At 47.2% G+C, this 25034-nt stretch overlaps 1 protein-coding gene across 4 annotated transcripts in view; it reads left to right on the top strand.

The window, feature by feature from the left end:
• NFATC2 (nuclear factor of activated T cells 2) overlaps positions 1-25034 on the top strand; it is a 160241-nt gene that overhangs the window by 28532 nt on the left and 106675 nt on the right. For 3 of the 4 annotated variants that reach the window (XM_089897078.1, XM_022597667.2, XM_022597666.2), the window contains exons 2-3: positions 3966-4977; positions 9535-9706. In XM_089897078.1, the coding sequence (XP_089753204.1) occupies positions 3966-4977; positions 9535-9706 (1184 nt within the window). The remainder of the gene's footprint in view (positions 1-3965; positions 4978-9534; positions 9707-25034) is intronic. The other variant, XM_089897079.1, reaches the window with a different exon arrangement.

Below are 25034 nucleotides of genomic sequence, written 5' to 3'. Positions count from 1 at the left end.
CTGTGTGGGCACAGCGAGGGAGCTCTCTGCAAGGGTGGCGGTTGTTTACGGCGAAATAGTGGAGAATCCTAGCTACTTAAAGAAATATTTTAATCATGAGCCTTTTGTCTGTGAGAATTACTGTCAAATACCCAGGGGAATGAGAATTAAATGATTATAAATTACCTCCATATTACTTGCTTGTGGGTAAACTTTCAAAATCTTGGGGAGAGAAAAGAAAAACTCTGCTGCTTGGATTAATTAAAACCAATGTAAATGCTTTAAATGCTTTTGCTCAGCAAACTGGCCTTTGTCTTTTTCATTGCTGCCCCGGAGCGTGAGTGATGTGTGTTTTTATGGCAAAAAGTTTCTGTGACTTTCACATCAGCCCCGAGGGGGTGTTTCTGATAAGATGTAATGCAGTTTTTCTGATAAGGCCGGAATTCTTGCTAAGAGGCTTTCTGTGTTTTGTTTGCTGGTTCGCAGGGCAATGGATTATCAGAATGTTGTCCGACACGGATTTGACCTGGATCTCTTCCTAGATTAAAAATCTGTGCTCTGTTACCTGCCAGGAAGGCTGTGTGTGTGTGTGTGTGTGCGCGCGCGCGTGCGTGTGCAGACACAAGTACAAGTTTATATTGAACTGCAGCTTTACAAGAACCCTAGACCCTACAGACTCTAGTTAGAAAAATGAAAGGACGTCAGAGCCAGAAGCAGCCAAGGAGACCCATCTGGTTTAACGCCGTCCGGTTACAAATGAGGAGGTTGAGACCTAGAGTGGGTAGGGGACTTTTCCAAGGTCACACAACTAGTTTGTGGCAGAGCAGGACTTAGAACGCAATTTCCTGCTTCCTAAACCAGGTGTCATTGCTATATATCATGTTATGTCACCCCCCCCTTTAAAATAAATAAAATAAAAACGTGCCTTTTGGAAATTATCTTTCTATTCTCAGTGTAGTACAGAAGTCAGAGTCTCCTTTCTGCCTCTGCCCCTAATTACTTAGCTCTTCTCCCCGGAGGAAATCACTGTTACCTGTAACTTCCAGGGAAAGCCTGTGTACCCATAAGCATTGTGTGTGTGTATGTGTGTGTGTGTACACGCTCACGCTCTGTTTCTATCCTATGCATACTGTGTGCATCTTTAACAGTATCTTGTGGTCATTCTATATCAATGTAAAAAGAACCTTTTCAACCCTTTTTGTACCTGTATTGTATCTCACTATGTGAATGACAGAATTTAACCCATCCCCAGCTGATGGACTGTAGGTTGCTTCCAGTCTTTGGGGATTATAAACAGGGCTGGACTGACTAAACTTATGCATACCTGATTTTGCACATGTGCTGGATAAATTTCTAAAAGTGACATTGCTTGATTCCAAGTATACATGCGTTTGGAATTTAGATACATATTACCAAATCACCCTCTCTTAAGGTTATGTCTTTCTACCGTTTGTTCTGGATGTTAGCATCTTTGAGGAGTAGTTTAAATATTTCATGCTTTATTCAGCAGACCGACAAATATTTTTGGAGGGCCTGCTTTGTGGCAGGTCCTGTCCAGTCGTTAGGAATACAGTGGGGGTGGGGTGGGGTGGGGTGGTGAGAGAGTCCTCGTGGAATTGACTGATTGGTGGAGGTGGGACTGGGAGTTGGGGGAGAGGCAGACGGTAAGTTAACTACAGAATTACTGAATTAGAATTGTGAGAAGTGCAGTGGAGCAGAGCAGGGAAGTGTGAGTGGGGTCTGATCTCGCCAAGGTCAGAAGGACTTCTGAGAGCACACTTTAGCCAAGCTTCAGGGAAGGAGCGGTTTTAGTTACGAAGAGGGCTGGGTGGGGGAGGAGTTGTTGAGCAGAGGGAACAGCGAGTGCAAAGGTCCTGAGGCAGAAAGGAGCTTGGCATTTTCTGAGAATGACAGCCAGTTTGGCTGGAGTCCGGGGAGAGAGGAGAGGGGAGAGGGTAGAGAGAGGCAAGGCTAGAGGGGCAGGCAGAGGCTCAACCGGGCTGACCTAGTTGAGGTTGTTTATCTTGATCCTAGGAGCTGTGGAAAGCCATTTCTGGGCTCTCACCTGGGGTGGGGCACCACCTGAACCCTATGAGATCAGCTCAGCTAAACCAGATAGCACTTACTCCAGGATGGCCCAGAAAGGGCACCAAGGAAGTGGAGGATCACCTGTGTGCACCAAACAGCTCTGCTGTTACAGTGCAAAAGCCAGCCACAGGCTATGTGTAAACAAATAGGAGCGGCTTTGTTCCAATAAAACTTTACTTACACACGCCATCTGTGGGCCAGCTTTGGTCCAGGGGCTGTAGTTTGCCTGCCTCTGATCTAGCAGCATGTGATTCTCTAAACAGATAATATCTGATGTGATGTGAGCTGCTAACAGGTGTCAGTGGAGAAAAGATGGCAGGGAAATGGGGTGGAGAATGACACAGGGGTGGGGATGGGCCTAAGGAGCTGCTGACTGAGCAGGCATGTGAAGGAATTAAGGGAAGCAGCCGTGAAGAGCTTGGGGGGAGACTTCTATGGAGAGGGAGCTCCACAGCAGGAGCTGCTTGAAGAATCGTGAGGATGTCAGCAGGGCTGGTGCTTAGAGCTTGGGGAAAAGTAGGGAGAGTGGGAGCAGTGAGACAGGCCAGGGCTAGGGGACGAGTGTGTTAAGGACTGTCCCGGGGACATCTAGGGAAGCCTTTAAAGTGGGTTTCACTTTACAATGGACATTTCCATAGATGGCTGTGTGGAGAACAGACCATAGAGGGTGAGTGTAGAAATGGGGAGACCAGGGAGGAGGTGACGGCAACAGTCCAAGTGGAAGAGGGTGGCGGGAGGTGGTGACACGTGAATTTAGTTTACATTTTAATAGAGCGGTCAGGCTTTGCTGATGGATTGGATGTAAGGTCACGAGAGAAGAGTCGAGGCTGACCCCAGTAACGACAGAGAGGGTGGAGGGGCCTCTGTTGAGCTGGGGAGCTTGCAGGAGGGGCGGGGTGTGGGATGGTGGGAACAAATAGCTAGTTCCCTCTCTAATCTCACTCTCCAGCCACGGGTTCTTTCGAGGTGGCAGCAGAAGCCTGAGCTAGGTGGCCACGATTAAAGAACAAAATTAGATCATTCTGTATCCACTGATTTTACTAGTTTGGGAGGCTCTATAGCTATGGCTCTGTCTTTTGGGGGCCAAGTAGCTTTTCTGGGGGATTTCTAATCCTGTTCATTCTGTATTTGGGTGAATCTCTTCCCCTCCCTGGACCTCAGTTTCCTTATCTGTAAAATGGCACAAGATGAGATATGGCTCAGGAGTTTTGGTTGTAAATTAAGTCACTTTTTTACATGTGGGCATAAACATTTGGGATTTGAACCCAGAGCTTCATGGTCTCCAGAGCTGCTGTGGCCTCCCCCTGCATCTTGTAGCTGTATCATACAGGTAGAAAGAGCAGATGGGCCTAGGTCAGTGTTTTTCAAACTGTGGGTCATGACCCACTGGTGGGACAGGAAATCTGTTTAATGAGTTATGACCAGAATTTAAACAAAATAACCCCAGACAGGAGGATAGATAAGAGTGCATCACACGTAGCAGGGTAAGTATTGTTTTGGGAAGCTTTTGTTTCAGTTGCCAGTGAACATGATGGTGTGAACTGAATTGTGAAATAAAATCACATTTCTTTTAAGGGTTTCACTGAAACAAAAGTTTGGAAGCCGTTAGCCCAGCCAGCCATCCAGGTCTCCGGCTGCTGCTGCACGGCTTGGACCAGCTGTGCTCGCGCACCTGCACTAGAATCCTTCCACTTTGATCTCTCCGTTCAAGGAATCTGGGATGAAGTGGCCTCACTTTCCTTCTGTGAGGGAAGGAGTTTCTAGCTCTGGGGTTTGGTGTGGCGGGGATTTAAAAAATAATAATAACAGGAGACAAAACCCAGTCTGTGATTGCTCTGCATCCGGAGTTGTGTTTTAGAGGCTTAAAAAGACCCCTCCCTCCCCCCTTCTCTTTCCAGAAGAACCGAATGCACATAAGGTCGCCAGCCCACCCTCCGGACTCGCATACCCCGATGATGTCCTGGACTATGGCCTCAAGCCATACAGCCCCCTAGACAGTCTCTCTGGCGAGCCCCCGCACCGGTTGGGAGAGCCGGATAGGGTAGGGCCCCAGAACTTTCTGTGCCCTGCCAAGCCAGCGGGGGCCTCGGGCCTGAGCCCTCGGATCGAGATCACTCCATCCCACGAACTGATGCAGTCAGGGGGGCCCTTCCGCATGAGAGACACTGGCCTCGTGGTCGAGCAGCCGCCCCTGCCGGGGGTGGCCGCCAGCCCGAGGTTCACGCTGCCCGTGCCCGGCTTCGAGGGCTACCGCGAGCCGCTTTGCTTGAGCCCCGCTAGCAGCGGCTCCTCTGCCAGCTTCATTTCCGACACCTTCTCCCCTTACACCTCGCCCTGCGTCTCGCCCAATAACGGCGGGCCCGACGACCTGTGTCCCCAGTTTCAAAACATCCCTGCTCATTATTCCCCCAGAACCTCGCCAATAATGTCACCTCGAACCGGCCTCGCTGAGGACAGCTGCCTGGGCCGCCACTCGCCCGTGCCCCGTCCGGCCTCCCGCTCCTCGTCGCCTGGTACCAAGCGGAGGCATTCGTGCGCGGGGGCCTTGGTTGCCCCACTGCCCGGAGCCTCACCCCAGCGCTCGCGGAGCCCCTCGCCGCAGCCCCGGGACGACGGCGCCCCTGCCGGGTACCCCCCCGCGGCTGGCTCTGCCGTCCTCATGGATGCCCTGAACAGCCTCGCTGCCGACTCACCCTGTGGGATCCCCCCCAAGATGTGGAAGACCAGCCCCGACCCGTCGCCGGTGTCCAGCGCCCCGTCCAAGGCTGGCCTACCCCGCCACATCTACCCAGCCGTGGAGTTCCTGGGGCCCTGCGAGCAGGAGGAGAGGAGGAACTCAGCCCCCGAGTCCATCTTACTGGTGCCACCAACTTGGCCCAAGCAGCTGGTGCCCGCCATTCCCATCTGCAGGTGAGTCAGGCTTTGAAAACGATTTATTCCATGGTCCAGTTTTTTTTTTTTTTTTTTTTTTGCGGTACGCGGGCCTCTCACTCTTGTGGCCTCTCCCGTTGCGGAGCACAGGCTCCGGACGCGCAGGCTCAGCGGCCATGGCTCACAGGCCCAGCCACTCCGCGGCACGTGGGATCTTCCCGGACCAGGGCACGAACCCGTGTCCCTTGCACTGGCAGGCGGACTCTCAACCACTGCGCCACTAGGGAAGCCCCCATGGTCCAGTTTTAAGAGAAGGTTTTCTGGTTATGAGCATGGGATTCAGAGTTGGCTAGACTGGTCTTAAATCCTGGCTTTCCATTTACTGGCTGCCAGACCTTGAAAAGGAAGTTAAATTCTCTGGGAAAACAAAACAAAACAAAACTCTGAGCTGCAGTTTTCCCATCTGTAAAATGGGTGTAAGTGTCCCTGACTTACTGGGTGGTTGTTAGGAGGATGCAGTCATAGGATGCATGTGATTGCTCATATGACACTGAGCTCATTCATGCATTCGCTTATTTAACAAGTATTTATCAAACACCTACTATTTGCCAGGCACTGTTACAGGTGTTGGGGAGACAGTGTGAACAAAATGGGAAAAAAAATTCTGCCTTCGTGGAGCTGACATTCTAGTAAGCTCAAAGCAAGCCTGAACATGTGGAATTTGCTATCTTATTATAAGAGGAATTGATATTTGTTGGCATCTGCTATGTGCCTCAGTATTGCAATCAGCGATATGGAGGTCTTCAAAAAATGTGGGAGCCATAATCCTCAAGGAGCTTAAAATCTTGGCAAGCTGAAGAGATGCATGAATAGCAGCATGTAGGCTTGGGGTCTCCAGGGATGGATCTGGGTCCTGGCTCTGCCACTCACTGGCTGTGTGATCATGGGCATGTCTGCTGCTGCCATCCTGCTGTGCCCATAACAGACATCACTAATCATGCAGGGCCCTCTTTCTCATTGAGCACCTTTTTGATGCCGTGCCCAGGGCAGACATTGCTAATCAATCAGGACCTTCATTCTCACTGAGCACCTTTCTGGGCCTTGGTTCATTTCCTGTGAGATGAGGATGATAATAGTACCTACCGCATGTTTTGTTTGTTGGTTTGTTTTTTTTTTTAAGGATTAGGTGAGATAATATATATCAAACTCTTAGCATAGAACCTACATAGGTAAGAGCTCATGAGAGAGACAGCTGTTATTGTTATTGGGGAATCTTAACCTTATAGAGGAAGCACTTTGTTGCTTCCTCACTGATGCGCCGTGTGCTAGGAGATTGAGTCCCCAATAGCTGTTAGAGTGATGATAGCGACAATAATAATCACCAACATTTCAGGATGCTAGCTGTGTGCCAGGCACACTTCTAAGTACTCTCTCTGGATTATTTCATGTTATTCTCACATAAACTTGGTCTGGTTATATATTTATCTTCATTTTGATAATAAGGAAAATGAGGTACACAGATTAGGAGCAGAGATTATTTTATCTGTTTTATTAGGTGAAGAATCTAAGCTTTATGCTATTCCCGTTATCCCAATGGTTTTCAAAGTGTTATTTGCTTGTAGCAAATGGAAGCCTCTTCTTTTCAAATAAAATGTTGAATGCCAAAATAGGTAATGTAGAGCCGTTTTGATTGACGTGGGGTTGAGAGTAGCCTAGGGTCCTGTCCACTGGGCCTGGCTTCCCCACGCCCACCTGCCCCCAACCCCGACCGAAATGGACTGAATGGAGCTTCTGGTCTGATGTTTCCTCCAAAGCAGGTTCTGAGAACACTAGGGCCATCATAGGTCAGTCAGTCCCTTAAGGAAAGGAGTTTCTGGGTTTAATAGAGTTTAATAGATACCTTTGTGTAGGGGCCGCTCCCCGCTGTGGACAGAATGTGCGGTGATTTCAAAGGCCACCTGATCGCGGAGTTCTGAGACTAAAGTTTCCTGGAGCCACCTTAGGAATGCTGATCGAGATCAACGCCTGGTGCAGGTTGAGAAACTGGGGCTCAGAGAGGTGAAGTGATAGGCCCATCAGCACCCAGCTAGTTCATGACCAAGTTGGAAATCAGAATTCGAGATTCCTGACTCCTTGTTATTTCTGGTCAACTCCTTGATCAGTCCCCAAAACATGACCTATTTGGGAGTGAGGAGGATCATTAATATAAAATACGATTGTGAGGCATTTATCTGAGACTTTATTGTATATAAAATCCTTCCCTCTCCATTATGTGGCTTGATCTGAGAGGTTCTGTTGAGTGAGAGTCCTTTAGTCCCTAGCAAGTGCCAATCTGTGCCAGCCAGTGAGATATTTGCAAGAATTTTCTATTCGATTGAGAAGATAGGGCATTCAGAGAAGTCTCACGATGGTAGTTATCTCAGGGAGTGTGGATAACTCAGCAGGGGGCTGGAATTCAAATGCAGGATGTAGACTGTCTCCAATGGTCTGAGTCTTAAGATTATATTTCGGTTGTCAAACACCTATTCCAGAACCAAACAAGATTAGAAGTTGATACTTAGGGATATTCCATTGAATCTTCTACTCACTGAATGTTTTGATTCATACAGGGGTGGAGTGATTTTTTTCATGAGCCTTATTTTGCTAACTTTAGAAAATTTTAACTTGCATACATGAGAATAAGAGTATTTGACACCTATGGCACCTTGGATGTAGACAGAAGCTTGAAGGCATCTTGGAACTGTAACTGAGGTAGAAATAAAGGCACTTTAGACACCTGAGACTTCAGAGTTAAAGGGGCTTCAGGAGGCAATGTGGTTATAAAGAAGGGCTGGAGATTTCCTTGCATAGTGAGGGTGGAATCGTAAGTTGGATTGTATGTTCAAGTTCAGCTCTGGCACTGATGGAGTTTGTGGGGCTGCTGCCCCCCTCCACTCTCCCCTGGGAATTGCTGTAAGAGAGAAGGGATAGAATTGGCCTCACTGCAAATGTTTAATTAAGTCCAGTTGATAATGTTAGCTTCTAGCAGTTTTGGGCTTAGCAGGAAAGACTGTCCTGATTAGATTAATGTTTTCTCCTGCATGTGAAAAATCAGGACGTAGTGACACAAATCCATGCATTTGCAACTTCAAAGCTACTTTGAACATACGGGTGTTCTTTGAAATAAAACTGCTTGTTCATTCATCCATTTATCCTTCCATTCATTTGTCCGCCCACCCACTGAATATTCACTGACGACCTAGCAAATGTCAGGCATTGCTCTAGACTCATTCCATCAATGAGGTATTTTCTTGGGCCTATTTTAAAGAAATTAATAAGATAAGAGACAGTGTAGAGATGTGGAAGGAGCACTGGACTGGGAGTCAAGAGACTTAAGTTGGAGCCTTGGCTGTGTCTTGCTCTGTGATCTTGGGAAAATGTCTCTAGGTTCTTTTGGGCTCTGAGTGAATGGCCTAGATAGATTGTCAAGACTTCATTCACCTCTTCAATGACCTAATACTAACCTCATATCAAGTACCTGATGTGTGTGCTGGGTAGGGTTGAGACTGTATAATAAAATGAAACTTAATGTCATGCCCTCAAAGATTTTACAAATTCAGATGCCAAAGCATACATATCCAATACCATTAATACTGTAGTCAGATTGTCTACAGGAAGTAACTATTTATTTGAAATATACACTATATTACATGAAAAAATAATTATAGCTAATATTTATTGAGCAGTTATTGTGCTTAAGCTCTTTATATGATCTCAGTATCCCCATTTCACAGTTGAAGGAGACTAAGGCCTAGGGAGATAGAGGCATTTGCTCTAAGTCACACAGGTAGTTAGAGGTGGAGCTGGGACTTGAACTTGGGTGTGTAACTCCAGTCATGCTCTTGACCTTTACTCCTCATTTAATTGTAGGAAGTCTGAGTGGTTTGGCTCATCCATACCAAAACCAGACACCTCTCTGTGGTTAGATGTTCTACACTTGACCCAAGAAGTAATGATTGTGACTGGGAATGGCCTCTCCCTAAATTTACTTTTAATTGAGACATCAGACAGAAATAAGAGCTAGAAAAACTCTCAGGTGTCATCTGGTCCATTTGTGGTTACAGGATACTAAGGATAAGAGAGATGAAGTTGCATACCTAATGTCACATGGCAAGTTAGTGACACAGTGGGGCCCCTGATTTCTATTTCAGTGTTCCTTCTCCCACACTTACTCCTTTGGAAAAGAAAAACATCCTGGATAAGGGATGTTCTTTAGAGGTGAGAGGTGATATTCTTCAAAATTTCCAGAGGAAAAGAAGCTACAGTGGTTCAGAACGTGCTAGAACAATCATATCATGAACTTAGCTTCATAAACTGAGATGTCAGTCATTCTCCCTTCATCAAGATGGAAGAGAAAACAAAGAAAGAGAATGAAAAAGATCTCTACCTTGTGAAGAGCCCTACCTATCATGTCTGAGAAATGTGTGCCTCCCAACAGCCAACATTATCATATGCCCATTGGACATGATTTTCAGAAAAGGGACCATTTATGTTTATTGTACAGGTTGACGGGATATGATTTATTGTACACATGACTGATTCTGTTTCCTCCTTCAGCATCCCAGTGACTGCATCCCTCCCACCACTTGAGTGGCCACTCTCCCACCAGTCAGGCTCCTATGAGCTGAGGATCGAGGTGCAGCCCAAGCCACATCACCGAGCTCACTACGAGACAGAAGGCAGCCGAGGGGCTGTCAAAGCTCCGACCGGCGGCCACCCTGTGGTTCAGGTATGGCCTTGAGTTCTCTTCCTTTTGCGTCCTCATTTATCACTGGGTGATTTACTTCTGCTGAGCTACTGCTTGGTGCTTTTTAGGTTGAGGTATGTGTCTTAGCCTCCTTTTCCTCTGAGGGATGGGATATTTGAGACTGAGTATCAGAAGCTAATCCAGCTACTCAGAAGCCATAGACAAAAGTCTTACTGAGCTGGATAAGGATAGAAATGATATTCATGCTCAAGCTTCTTCTTTCTTCTCTTTCTGATTGAGAGACCACTAGAGTTTTGCAGAGGTTTTTGCATCGAAGGTTTCTGAAGCCATCATTTTGTGTTTAAGTTTCAGATGAGAGTCCATTGAGGAAAATCAATGTATTGAAAAGTGGGGAAAAGTTAAAACTACGCAGAGTCAAATACCTAAAATAACTATTATTAGCATTTTGATACATTTCCTGTTGCCTTTTTTTCTATTCATAGACATGGCAATGTCTATCACTGTACATTTGTATACTTGATGTTATAGTAGTTTGTACTTTGATTTTTTTTCACTTTACATTATACTCTGAGCATTTCCTCCTGGTTTTTCCTTAATCGTTATCTTTTTTTTTTTTGCGGTATGTGGGCCTCTCACTGTTGAGGCCTCTCCCGTTGCGGAGCACAGGCTCCGGACGCGCAGGCTCGGCGGCCATGGCTCACGGGCCCAGCCGCTCCGCGGCATGTGGGATCTTCCCAGACCGGGGCACGAACCCGCGTCCCCTGCATCGGCAGGCGGACTCTCAACCACTGCGCCACCAGGGAAGCCCAATCATTATCTTTTATGTCCGTGGCTTTTGATTTAACCTCAGATTTTTTTTTTCAAAATAAGTAGAGAACTGTTTTTTTCCTCCAGAATATTGAGTTGAAATATTCTTGATTGTATAGTCTAGTTAACCAGGAACTGCTGACTGGTGGCCACCAACCAACTCAATTAACCAGCACTTTAATACATTTAAATTAATTTAACTCTTTTAAATTTGCCTTAAAGTAAAAGTATTCTTTGATAAGAATCTGATGGTGCATCAAAACCCTTTAGAGTAGTTGTTAAAAATGCACATTCTTGAGCATCCCCTGAAACTACATGACATAAGTACAATTCAGACAAAAAACAAACATACAAACCCCTAATGCTAAAATCTTCACAGGCAGCTTTGAGTGTATATACCTGGTTAAGGACTTTAATGATAATATTAGGAACTTATAAATCCTGGCAGTTGCTTTTTCTAAATCTGACATCACAGCCTTTTGGGGATTTTGTTTCCATTCGTTGCTTCTTTTCATTTACCGCAAGTCACATTTTACTATTTCTTTGCATGTCTAGTAATTGTTGACTGTGTACTGACATTGTGATGATGATGTGTACTGGACATTGTAGAGACTCTTGATTTTGTTATCTTCCTCTAAAGGTAGTTCAGTTACTGGCTGATCACATTGACCTTTTATAGGCTTGATTTTACCCTTTGTTAAGGTAGACCTGTGGAAAGCCCAAGGTGTTCCCCATGCCCTTCAGGTTCATGGGGTTAGCCATCAAATTCCTCCTTTTGTGGATATAGTTGAGGCTAGGTTTTAGACCATGTTAGGGCAGGTCTAAAGTAGCCCTTACTCTAAGGCATGACCTTACTCTTAAGGCCTAGTCTTTTTGGATGCTTCGTGGGGAGGTCACTCCTCTCTGGTGGGCTGGAATTCCAGTACTCCAGGCCTGCTCAACCTCTAGTCTCTCTGTTTCCCTTTTTACCCCATAGCTGCCTCTCTCTGATAAACTCTGCACATTCTTTCCCTGTGCTTACACAGCCCAGCCCTTGGCCAAGGACTTGGGGAGCTCCCCTAGCACCTTCCTCCTCTCCGATGCTTTTCCCACAGATCCTAGCTGCTTCTCCAGCCTGGGACTCTGAACTCTGTCTCCCCAACTGAGCAGGCCCACTGTGTTCTGCTTGAACTCCACTCCCTGCATGTGGGAGGGAAACTGTCCCCAGGCAGAGAGCTGCAGTGAACGTGGGCTCACCTCCTATGTTTCCTTTCTCTCACAGACCACAGTCTTATGCTGCCTGCTGTCTAGTGCCTGAAAGCAATTGACTTATCAAATTTTGTCCTATTTGATAGTTGTTTATGGTGGTAGGGCTGGTCTGGTACTATTTACTCATGCTTGAACACTGATTTTTGGAAAAGAAAGTCTCCATATCATTATCGATCAAGGCTTATCTGCTCTAGGATGGGAACCTCTTGGCCTGGAGGTGGTGTTAGTGTGTGCTGGAGTCAAAGCCTTTGGTTGTAACAGAGAGAGAAACTCATTCAAAGCAGATAAGAAAAGGGGGATTATATGGGGAGGCTACTGGGGTAACATATCATCAGGTCAGGAGATTCAGCTCAAGAAGAACCTGGACTCATGGTCATGAGTCCAAGGTTTATTTCTTTGCTCAGTCAATCCATTCAACAAGTGGATTCGTTCTGCAAGTGTTTGTTGACCACCTACCTTTTGCCATGTACTGTGCTTGATGCTGAGATACAGTGAAGACTAAAGGAGAAGCGGTGGTTAGCTTCTCTATGGAGCTCATGATCTCGGGGGTATAAAGTTATTGACTAAATAATCATGCACCTGATAAAATTACAAATTGTGGCAAGTGGCAGGAAGGAAACGTGCATGAGGCTCTAGGCGTGTAAAATGGAGGAGACAGTGTAGAGGGGGGAGGATTTCCCTGGTAAGATTTCCTTGAAGAAGAGACTTGGACGGAGGGTGATGCATAGAGGGAACAGTATGTGCAAATGCTTAGAGGCAGAAGGAAGCAAACTGTGGCAGCGGACCTTGAGGAAGCCAGTGGAACCAGACTGTGAAGGGCCAGAGGGAGAGAGGAGGGGGCCCGAGCGGGCAGGGCCTGAGTAGCCATGGGGGAGAGTTTGGCTTTTACCCTGAGATGGGAAAAGCAGGTAAGAAACAAGGAGAAGCTTTAGGAGGCTCTGTCCATGGTGTCTGTCCTTTCGGGGCTATGTGGTATCTTTGTTCTCTGATTATTCAACAAACGTTTGTTGAGCACTGCTATGTACCAGGCATGGTTCTAGATTCTGGGATGTGGTATGAACGAACCAGCCAGAAACCCTCACCGTCATGAACTTACAATTCAGCAAGATGATGCTAATAATAGTTAACACTTAGTGAGCATTTACCACACGTCAGACCCTATTCCAAGTGCCGTCTGTGTTAACTTATTTAATCCTCAAAAAAGCCCTAAGAAGCAGTTACAGTAGGTCAAGGAGATGTCAAGGAACTTGTTCAAGATCATAGCTCTTGAATGGTGGACTCCCGATCTGGATTCAGGTGTCTGGCTTTGCCTGTTATACAACTTTCCTCGTCTTCCACATCACTCTGCAGACCAGCTTTCCCTGCCGCCTCATTCTCACCAGGCAGGGAAGTCCTGGTGGAGAAATGCCCACCAGGCCCTCCTGCCTATCAATTTTCTATGCTGTCCCTGTTCTAACCCCTCACCAGCTCGTTGGAGCCCAAGTCCTGACCCTCAGGGAGATTCTAATTGGCCCTGGGGGTGGGGGGAAGGGTGCCACCCTCTGGTCCAGTTAGCTTGGCCAGAGAGGTCAGAGCATGTGCAGTGCAAGGCTCTGCTCACCCATTCATCAGGGGCTGGAGCCGTGGAAAGTTCCAGAGAAGGGAATGGGCTGGACGTGCAGTTCCGAGGATGCCTACTACACTGTGCTTGATGTTCACGCCCGTTCTTCCAACAGCTCCCCAGGATCCGCCCCTCTTCTTGTTCGTAACTTTGAAAACTCAACGTATGACTTAAAAATCTGTAGCCATATCCTCAAAAGACACAAAGTGAAGTCTTTAAAAAAAAATCATTTGAATAGATTGGGTTCTCTTCAAAACGAGATGTGCTAACCCCTGATTTTTAACATAGGAAGTCAGTTTTTTAAAAACTTCTTTGAAAAATGAAGAGAAGAGGGGACTTTAAGAAGACAAGGGCTCTTAACCTTTAAGTAGGTGCGAAAACCCCTTTCGAAATCTGGAGGGTTGCCCTTTCATTCCCAGAAGAGCAGCGAAGCCCTGTTTTGTACCTTGCCTAGATGCTTCTGCTGGTTTCTTTCTTGATCTCTGTCTCTCTCCTTATCTCTCCATCTGTTTCTATTTCTGTACTGTACCATGGCTCACTTTTCCCCCTCTTGATGATTCGTCCTCACCTTTCTCTTTTTTATTTGCCACACTATAAAACTTCACTTTTTTTTTTGCATGCCTAGTGGTTTTATGCTCCTCTTTATATGAAAATAAAATGAGTACATGACCATTTCATTCTCTTTCTTTACATGTAAAATTTCATATCTTAAGCATATGCCGTGTTCAGCTGTTTTTCTTTCTTTTTGCTTTCCTCTCTCTTGAATGTCACTTGATCTTGGAAGAAAGTTTGTTCCAAACCTTAAATGCTTTTCAGATCTCATGACTCATTCATTCGGTGAACATTTTGTCAAGGGCTTGCTGTGTGCCAGGCGCTGTGCTAGGCGCCAGTAATGTAATGATGGGTGAGATGGACACAGTCCCTGCCCTGATGTAGTTCAAGGGGCACCGGATATGCCAAGTAGACCAGGATGGTTGGTGTGACCGTTGCTGAGATGTGGGCGTGTCAGGGAGGCCAGACGAGGGCCATCTGGGATGACATCTGGACTCCAAGGTAGAACGTGACACCTGATTAGGAGTTCCTCTGTTGGATTCACAACTTGGGGCGGGAGGTGGTGGTAAGTGCTTTGACAAAACAAACCATGTCAGGCAAGTACTACTTGGTTGACCTGCTTTAGAGGGAGGATCCCTCTTAGGAGGTGACTTACCAACTGGGGCCTGGGGCAGATGACTGAGCCAGCAAAGAAAGGAATGTTGCCCTTCCTCTGTCTGTCTCTGTCTCTTTTGGTGGTGGTGGGAGAGCGTTCCATGCACAAGGCACGGCACACACGGAGGTCCTGAGGCAGGGAAGAACTTGGTGTGTCTGTGGAGCTGAAGGAGGGCCAGTGTCACTTGAGTTTAGCTTGGAGGGTGATGGTTGGCAGGACTCATAAGCCAAGATGAGGAACTTGGGTTTTATTTCAGGTCAAGGGGAGGGAGTGCTGAGTTTTGGGCAGAGGAGGAAGGTGATTCCGATTTAATATTTTGGGGACCACTTGGGCTTCCCTCTAAGGAGTGGGCTTCTCTACGGGAGGAAGCAGGGAGGGGAATTTGATAGGCTGTGGCAGTGCCGGCTGGAAGGTCAAGGCGGTGAGGACGGGAGGGTGGCATTGGGAGAGGAGGGGATGGATTCCAAGGTGTGAGCTTTGGGACTTGGTGCTGGCTTAGGTGTGGGGGTGTGAAGGAGCGCCTGGGTAGAGGGTGTTGTCATATGCCACGTGGGAAGACCTGGGGAGGCAGTCATTTTCCTAGGGGAAGATTACGAGTTCAGTTTGGGGTGAGCGAATTAGGAAGGGCTTGTGGGGCGTCCAAGCAATGACGGCAAGTAGGCAGTTGGGTATATGAGTCTGGAGCTCAGAAGCAGAGTCCTAGACTTTCTAATGCTCAGGCCATCACTGCAGGGCTTAGTGCATATCCACTTGTAAGGATTTATTTCCCATACCCTCAAGAACAAGCTGCATCTCTCTAGAAGCAGTGGACTAAGGAGAGAACCAAAGAAGTGATTGCAGAAACAAGATTACAAACTGAGTGCTCGTGGGAGCCAGACGACGGAGGGAAATGGCTGCCTTGGCCAAGCAGGGAGCAATAGGGAGTGGTGGGGAGTAGGGTACAGCACAGTATGTACCTTCTCTGAAGGAGGCAGCTGGTACTCAGCGCCCCTTGGTTATGCCATGTGGGAACCAAAGTTGCCAGGTTTCACAGTTTTTATTAAGGGGAGCTAGGAATCTGAATTTTGATGTGAAATTTCTGCTTTTTATATTTTGGCTACTAAATCAAAGTTTGAGTTAGATTTAGCTCAAGGCAAATATCCTCAAGTTCATAGCCTCTGGGGGTTAATAAGGACTGTGCTACGTTAAGGGTTATCAGTAGAAAGGGAGGTAGGAGAGAGGCTATGTTTATACGATTTCTAAGAATTGTTCAGTTAGGGAAGGAGCTCGGTTCGCAGCCAGACCCTGGACATTTCTCCTATAAAGCTCTAAATCCCGTGGAACTAGAGCAAGCTTATGGTTTTTTCTGAGGAGCCTGGGAATCTTAGTTCTTTGACGTGACTTTGACCTGTAGGGATTAGAGAAAGGGAACCACTTGATTCACCTTGAAAGAGCCACGTGCCTTTTGGTGGAACCCTGCCATCATTTCCTCGTCCTGTTTCAGGACAGGAAGCAGTGGTCCTTTGGTGGACAGAACTGCCATTCAAAGGCAGCTTCGCAAGGTTGGGCTTTAAGCGTTTCTGTAGCTCTTCAGCTTATGGGATCTCATAATACTCCAGCTGAGAGTTGCCTGTATAATGCCACTGTCATTTAATCCTTTCCCTGGCTGCTTCCAGACCCTTTAACCATAATCCTGCATAGAAATTCCCGGTAGAGGACCCTTCATTATTTTCCTCATCCATCTTTGTGCCGGGGCTTTCAATAAACGTTATTCTTACCACTCTCTGGGACGTGTTTTCAACTGACAGAAGGATTGGAAAGCCATCCTTTTCGTTATAAAGTAGTCAAAATCTGAGATTGTTTAACCACAGCACACACCTCCAAAGACAATACTCCTGATTCTTTCAAACAGATGTTCAGACATATGGAGAAAACATGGGCAGTTCCTTTAGGAGAAATTCCTTGCAGATGCAGAAACCTGATCTCGATTTCATCCTGGGGAACAGTAATGAGCTTTGCAGAGAGAAGAGTGGGGGGCCGGGGCGCACCTGTCCAGGTTACCGCCTTCCCATCCTGGAGGAGGCTAGTAAAGTCTCCGAGCTTTCATCTCGTAAAACAGATTACGGGACAGTGATTTTCATCCTGTTGGATTTTGGCGTTTGTACTCTCTGCGACTCACTTTAAATTATATCTAAGACAGGGGAGAAAGAAGCCAGATGGGGTTTCCTCCTGACCAGGCGAAACTGGAGTCGTGACAGGGAGCCGCGCTTCTCTGGCATTGGCTGGGCGTGTTGGCTTCCATTGACTAATAAAATTTTGTGCTCGGTGAGGCTGGCTCCGTGAAACAGGAAGCAGGTCTTGCAGATGCTAATTTGTCTTGATCACGGCTGCTGCGTTTGCTTAGAACTACAGAGGTTCGATGAGACCTTCTGCAGAAGGAAAGGAGAAGAGTGAAACAGTGATCCTCAAGCTTCAGAGGGGGAGCACGTGTTCTGAGGTCATCGGGGGTGCATTTTGCTCATTCATTCATTTGTTCGAATTATTCACCCAGCGCCTTCTAGGTGCTCGGCACTCTTCCAGGTGCTGGGAATGCAGCCGTGAACAAAGCAGACAAATTCCTGCCCCTGTGGCGCTGACGTTCTGGCTGCAGTGAGATAAACAATAAATCTAATAAATAGGAAAGTTCAGTAGTACGTTGGAAGGTGATAAGTACTATGGGAAGAGCTGCCAGGGCGAGGGGAATTGGGTGTGGTCAGTTAGGCCTTCCTGAGAAGGTAGCATTGGGGCCAAGGAGGAGCTGAGGGACTAAAAGGTCCGGGTTTCTGGGGATGAGTGCTCATGGCGGCCTGGACAGCCAGGGCCACCCTGGGTGTGGTCTGGGAGCAGAGAGGGGGCCTGGGTGGGAAGGGCAGGCTGAGTCAGGGCAGAGGAGGAGGGGCTGCAGGCCCAGAGGAAAGAGGATGGGCGCGCTTGGGCCTTGGACTCGCAGGAAGGTGGGAGCCAGGAAGAGCGGGTCTGACCTAGGTTGCAGCAGGATCCCTCTGGCTGCCTTGCAGATGACGACAGGCCGCCGGGGGGCTGGGGGAAGGAGCACGGAGATGCGCTAGGAGCTGCTGCGGTGGTCCAGGCGAGACAGGACTGTGGCTGGACCAGGACTGGGGAGTGGAGGGCATGAGAAATGGTGGGACTCTGGGTATATTCTGAAAGTCAAGCAAACTGGATTTTTTGAGAGGTCAGTTATGGGCGGGAGGCACGTGGGTGGTTGTAGTCTTGGGGGAGGCTGGAGTGCCCAGGGTTGAGCAGCCCTGCCCGTCACACTGAGACTCTCCTGTTTTCAGAGGGAAGATATCTAGGGCTGGCTTGACCCAGCCTTTTCCTTTAAAGGTGAGGATGAGGTGGGGAGGGGATGTTGAGGCTGACTTCAGGAGGACCCAGCCTCACTACGCTCTCTTTGTCTATACCAGTCTCTTGATGATCACACTGGCCATTAATTAAAACATCTTTTAAAAGAGTACAGTCCAGGGCTTCCCTGGTGGCGCAGTGGTTGAGAGTCCGCCTGCCGATGCAGGGGACACGGGTTCGTGCCCCGATCCGGGAAGATCCCACATGCTGTGGAGCGGCTGGGCCCGTGAGCCATGGCCGCTGAGCCTGTGTGTCCAGAGCCTGTGCTCTGCAACGCGAGAGGCCACAACAGTGAGAGGCTCGCATACCAAAAAAAAAAAAAAAAGAGTACAGTCCAAACCAAGTGCATCTGTGGGCCAGATGTAGCCCTGGCGTGTGACCTTGCCTGAGGCTGGAGTGGTCATGGAGGCCTTGTAAAAGCGTGGAGACGGGTGCTGGCCTCCAGGGGTGAGCCAGGTGCAGAAGAGAGGGTGTCGGGGGGCGGAGCCTGCACAGGTACAGGTGTGGAGGGATGAGGAAGTGCAGGGTTGGATGGTGCCTTGTGCTAACACATCTGCGTGTCAGAAACACACCGAGGGAAGCAAGAGGTGCTTTCAGCTCACATGAGAATATAAATTATCATGAATGAGTGCCAAACATTGCCCCCCGCCACCCCCAGTGTAAGCAGAAAACAGAAAATTTCCAGAATCTTGAAGGAATAATGGTTCCAAAAAGAGAGATTAAGTCTGAGCCTTCAGTGTGTCTGGCAACCAGTGGGAACATAGAGAGGAAACTTCATCTGTTCTATAAACAAATTTTTGGATTCCTCTTACGGGCCAGGCACTGTGATGTAACAATGACACAGGCACACTTACCCAGCATCTACCATGTGCTTTCCTTAGAGTGACCTACTTAATCTTTGCAGCGATGCTATGGAGTGCAGGTGGTAGAATTACTCTCATTTTACAGACAAGGACATTGGGACACAGAGAGGTTAAGCAACTTGGCTGATGTCGCCCAGCCGGCGAGCGGTGGCTTTGATTCGGACATAGAAGGTTTAAAGCCAGAGCCCACACTGAGCCATCGATCTGTGCTGCCTTTTGGTAGCAGAAAGAGCAGGTTGTTCGGAGCAAGGCCGTCCTCGCATTCATTAGCTTTGGCTGGGTAACTGGCTGGCCTGCAGTGTCTTCACTTAGAAAAGAGTAAAGACCTACATCTTTCAGATTTTTTGTTTTGTTTTGTTAAGAGTTGTTAGGGTTCTAAGCAAAAGTGCCCCGTGTGATCTTGGGTACAAAGTAGGCTTTTTTTTTTAAGATTTGTTGTTGTTGTTGTTGATGTGGACTATTTTTAAAGTCTTTATTGAATTTGTTACAATATTGCTTCTGTTTTACGTTTTGGTTCTTTTGGCCCCATGGCATGTGGGATCTTAGCTCCCCAACCAGGGATCGAACCCACACCCCCTGCATTGGAAGGCGAAGTCTTAACCACTGGACCACCAGAGAAGTCCCACAAAGTGGTCTTTTAATCTGCTGATGTTCTTTGGTTGAGAGGGAAAGATTGACATGGATCTGGGGTATTTTAAGCTCTGATAGCCCAAGATTAGATCCTGGTGCCCGTTCAGGTTTTTTCTGGTTGAGTTAACCACATCTGAGACTAACTTAGGGTACTTTATTTACACATTGAGGGTTGTTTATTTACACATCGTTTGTTATGTACGTGATACTATTTCATCCTTGCAACCACTCAGTGGGTTGGTGCTATTATTCCCCTTGTACAGATGGATAAAGAGGCAGGGGGGAAGCTAATGTCACTTACCTAAAGTCAGGCAGCCAGCAAGCACTGGAGCCCTGACTTCGGCTTTTAGCTTCTGGCTTCTGATCTTTCCATGCACCTATTCATTCATCCATCACCTGCTCCCAGCCGGCCCTGCCTCAAGCCCCAGCACAGAGGGCTCCAGTTGGGGCGTCACATGAGGGTAAGATGGGACAGGGCTCATGAAAGGCTCTTCTGTAGCATCTTTGGGCAGCACCCGGCTGGTGGTGTGATTTGAGCCCTGGACCCAGCGCTGGGCATCCAGGTCCCATCATGGCCTTCACTTTCTTCACTGAGGGACCCCGGGAGAAACAAAGACTGTCTCTGGTCCTGTTGAGAAAGGAGGCATCTGCTAGAGGTGGATTGTAAGTACCTGCTAGCTCCAACATGGCCCGGGAGAGAGGGGAGGTGATGGCTTCTTACACGGGCCCTGTTCCCTCTGTGAGAGCAGCAGAGCCATTCTCTGGATCCTGGGAGAGAGCGTGGAGGTAAAAGCTGCTTGTTCTGAGCTTCCTGGAAAACTGTGGGCTGACTCTGCCCATAATTGCATCTGTTTATCGAGCACTTACTATGTGACAAGCACGTCACATGGACTGGCTCAGGCAGGCTTGCTGCCCCTGCTCTGTGAATGAGGCTCAGAGGTGTCGAGTGCCTTCCCCGGGGAGCACGTGGTCACTAGTGACCCTGACCAAGCTTCCCCTGTGTGCCAGTTGCAGGAGGTCATGGTGCTATTATTAACCCCATTTACAGATGAGGAAACTGAGGCTTAAGGTCACACCACTCAGCAGAGGGGGCAATTCCTAGGGTCTTTGTAAAGATAAAAGACTTAAGACGGGAAAGTGCTTAGAACGGGGCCTGGTTTGCACCAAGCACTCCATGTACGCGCGTTGTCACTCTTTCCTGTTATTGTTTATTTTCCTCCGCACCATCCTGTTAGGATAAAAAATGGGAGCCTTTGTTCTCACGTGGAAGTTTGGATTTCATGTTGTCACCCCGGAGCTGGGATGGACATGAGCTAGATAATGATGATAGGATGATACGAGTGCCCGTAATTTACTGACACATGCCCTGGATGAGGTCAGAGGACTTGCTCAGGGTCATGTAGCCCACACGTGGTGGAGCTGAATTTAAAAGCACAGCTGTCGGCCTCCTTGGCCAAACTGTTTCCCCTGCTATGTATGGTCCTCAGGCCCACTGCCTAGGGGTGGCTGATTCTGAACATTCTGACACAGGTTTGAAAAAGTTTGTGTGGATGTATATGTGTGTATGTATATATATATATATATATATATATATACACACACACACACACAGACTTGCATATATAGATTATATATATATATTAACAGATACATATATATGTAAATATACACATGCATATATATAGACACTATATATGTGTATCTGTGCATAAGATACATATATATATGTAAATTTTATTCAGTTATTTTTCTTGTCTTAGTATGTATTCATTGTTTAAAAAATACAGAAAAATATTAGAAACCAAACAGCACCCTTTGTCACCTGGAGAGAACTAGTGTCATTGCTTCAGCGTTTTCCTTTCAGTCTTTTCCTCATGCTTGCACACTTAAGCTCGTAGTACCCAGCTCCTGCCCCGGCTTCCTTAGTTGAGTCTGTGTCAGGTTATTTTCATGACATTAGGGGGAAAGTAGCATTTACCAAGCTCCAAGTAAGGTTGGGAATTGCATTATGTGCCTTCCATGTATAAATGGATATAATACTATCTTGATTTCCAGGCAATACTTGGAGGCACAGAGAAGTTTAGTAACTTACCTAAGGTCACACAGGAAGTGGGTGAGCCATGAATTGACCTGGAGCATCTAGCTCCAAAGCCTGCACACTTAACTAGTTCAGCCACAAAGAAGAAGTAGAAACCTTTGATGATCCTAAGATAATTTTCCAGGTTGTGCCTAGGGGCTTCTGTTGTTGCTTAGGTATTTTGAAAAATTGAGGAGATAAATGTAGTCTATTTGAGCATCAAAGCAAATTCTTCCTTTGTCAGGGTGCTCAGGCTCATGTCGTCCATTGCTGTCTCCCTGCTCCCCTCTCCTCCACCTGCCTTCCTTCTCTCCCAGGGTTTGGCCACAGCAGCCAGCAGGCCCCGCCCAGGTGCAGAACAATAGCCGGCCTGCGGGGCTGTGCGACCTGGTGGGGGGCATGGACTGTGGGCCTCTGAGGATACTCCCGAGCATGTCCTGGTATGAAGCCTGGAGCCTAAGAGCCCAGGGAGGCCAGTGTAGCCTGCACTTGGGCTCTGAGACCTCAGCATCTCCAGAGGGTTTGGCTCCCAAATGCAAACCATGATCCCACCTGTGCTGAGCTGATCATGGGACCTACCTGGCCATCCTTGTCCTTCAGCCTGAGCTGTTCTTATCACACTAGTGGTGTGACCTTGAACAAGGATCATCTGACCTCCTGGGGCCTCAAGGTCCCCCACGGCAAATTGTACAGAAAGTTACTTCTCTTTTAGGATCTAGGAGACGAGCATGTGTGTAAAAGACAGTGCTAAGTGCAGGCTGCTCTGGTTTCTTTCATAGTTTACCTTTGGGGAAGGAAGTGCATTCACATGATGCAGAATTTGAAAGATGCAAGAGATGCACAGGGCAAGACCGGCCTCCCTCCTCATACCCCAGCGGCCACCTCCTCTCCCTGAGGCCCCAGTGTCACCAGTTTCTTGAGTGTCCTTCAAGAGAGGGTTTGTGTCTGTCCTTGTGGTTGGATGCATTGTTGTCATCGCCATCGTCATGGGCGTCATCATGGGCAGAATGCCCTGCACATGTAAAATTCCCTGTAAATGGTCAAAGCAGTTATTACCGTGGAGCTTAAAAATACATCACGTTGTGATTTTCCAAATAGGAAGTGAAGCTGAGTTGATCTTAGCATCATTTATTTAACCAAATTGACCTCTCCCCTTGAAACTTAGGTTTCTGTTAAAGGAATCCCATCTTCCTAATTTGACGTTTATTATAAAACTGTAAATACTGATCTAATGAATACAATTTTTGGAACCTGCCTCAAGTAAATGTTTGTTAAGCCTTGGCTTTACCTGATTCCGGGCGTAATGATGTAAAATAATCCATCAGCATCCACTGGCTGTATCCCCCGCCTACGCCTGTATCCTTTCTCTCTCCATCAGAAAATGATACGTTGAAGATAAAAGCAATGGATGGTATCAGCAAGGGCAGGATGCCATGGTTACAAAGTAGCAAGAAGAGTGTGGAGTAGGATTGAGTGGTTTTCTGCTTATCTCTTATTTATTCAACAAATACTGATTGTGCTTCCACCACATGCCAGGCCCTGTGCTGGGTGCTCCCCATTCAGTTTGGTCCACGGGCTAGCAGCACAGACCTCCCCTGGGGGCTTGTTCAAAATGCAGAATCCCAGGCTTCACAGCCTGCCAAGTCAGAATCTGCCTTTTACAAGATGCCTTGGTGATTTGTGTGCATATTGGAGTCTGGAGCACATTATTCTAGGACAGAGGTCAACAAACTATGCCATCCAAGTCCGGCCCGCCACCTGCCTTTCTAAATAAAGTTTTATTGGAACAAAGCCACGCCATTTATTTACATATTGTCGGTGGCTGCCTTTGTGCTACGTTGGCAGAGTTGAGTCCTTGCGACAGACACTATGTGGCCTGCAAAGCCTAAAATGTTTACTGTCTTGTCCATTATGGGAAAAGTTTGCTGACTGGAGACGGAGATAGAATAGTGAACAGAACAGACAAAATCCCATGTTCTCACGGAGATGGTGTTCCGGTGGAGGGAGATATACAACAAACCAGTAAACCTAGTGTTGGTAAAGAGCCATAAGAAGAAAAATAAGGCAGGATGGGAGGATGGAAGATGATTGTGAGGTGGTGAGGGTGCTATTTAGGGAAGAACTTTCTGAAGAGATGACATTTAACCAGAATTTTGAGTGCAGTGAGAGAGTAAGCTGTGTCACTGTCTTGAGGGAAAGTGCCGTAGGAGAGGGAATAGCTAATGCAAAGGCACTGAGGCGGGAGCTTTCCTGGTGTCCATTTTGGACATCAGTTCAGAGGTGGGTTCTGATTAGGAGTTAGGTATTGACGGTGAACATTTTTTTTTTTCTCACATGACCTTTGCTGTGGCATTTCAGTGCCTTTTATATGACCATGGAATGTAGACAGAGGTCCTCAACTCGCAGCCCAGGGAAGTCTTCTATGTGTCATTGGGTACAGTTGCACAGACGGTGCACTGCACAAGAGCACTGCATCTCATGAGGGCACCATTCACATTTGTATATTTATCAAGACAGTGTTCTGACACATGCCTTCTAAGGGTGTAGAGGAAGAGGTGTCTTCTCCTAATTTGTACAAAAGTGCCAGGCATCTTAGCAGTGGCCCTGGTAGTATAATTCTTAAAAAGAGAAAAAATCTGAGTGTGAATGTCTTCAGGTTAGGGACATTCGTCTGTCTTTACACTTGTTGCTCAGTTCATTTACATTACCTGGCCCTTTAAGCCATTTGAATTTAACTCTTGATGGCAAGAAAGGCATTTCTGCTAGTCTAAAAGACATCCCTACTCAATTATTTTCTTTCTTGCAGATGGGGTTTTTGTTGTTTTCTCCTTCCTACCCTCTAACCAACCAGACTGGCTGGGACAGCGTGGGGAGCCTTGTCAGCTTCCACCTCTGCCTTGGCCTGGCTGTGCAACCTCAGCCCACACACTTCTTCTCTCTGAGTTGTAGGAGCCTCAGCTCCAAAACAAGGGTGCTCCGTAAGCTCTTCCCACCACTAAACTTACACGATTCTGTGACTCAGATTAATAGGTATCACCTGAGTATAAGTGCCTGCGTTTAGTTCTGTTCACTTTGAGGTGGGAGTTCCAGCTTCTCTTCACCTTGGCCTGCCTTCACTTGCATTATTTTCTACCTCCAGGGTTGACTCATTCATGGACTTGAAGCTGGCTTGTTTAGAATTTGGGGATGATTGAGCTAGGAGACTTAGAAATCATCTAGCTGAATGACTGGTGTGTCAGATTCATGCCATCTTACTGAGCGCTTCGGTTACCATTTTATTGAGGGCTTCAGTTACTGTTTTACTGAGGGCCAGACTTTTTGCTAAGCCAATGTCTCATTCAATCTCACGCTGAGGACTTGAGGTAGGTACCGTCATCATTGGTTTGCATTTTTCAGATGGAGGCTCAGAGAGATGATGTGAATTATAAAGATTACACAGTGACTAAATTATGTGAATTATAAAGATTACACAGTGACTGAATTGGCTGAGCCACCACTCAGACTGTTAAAAGCAGAGGTTAGGAATGTATTTTTTA

Source organism: Delphinapterus leucas, chromosome 15 (assembly GCF_059928025.1).
Source record: "Delphinapterus leucas isolate spDelLeu-1000000601 "Yukka" chromosome 15, BTC_Dleu_Yukka2, whole genome shotgun sequence".
In the NCBI taxonomy this organism is placed as follows: Eukaryota; Metazoa; Chordata; class Mammalia; order Artiodactyla; family Monodontidae; genus Delphinapterus; species Delphinapterus leucas.
Note: the sequence above shows the minus strand (reverse complement) of the source record. Positions and strands in the feature narration are given on the sequence as shown.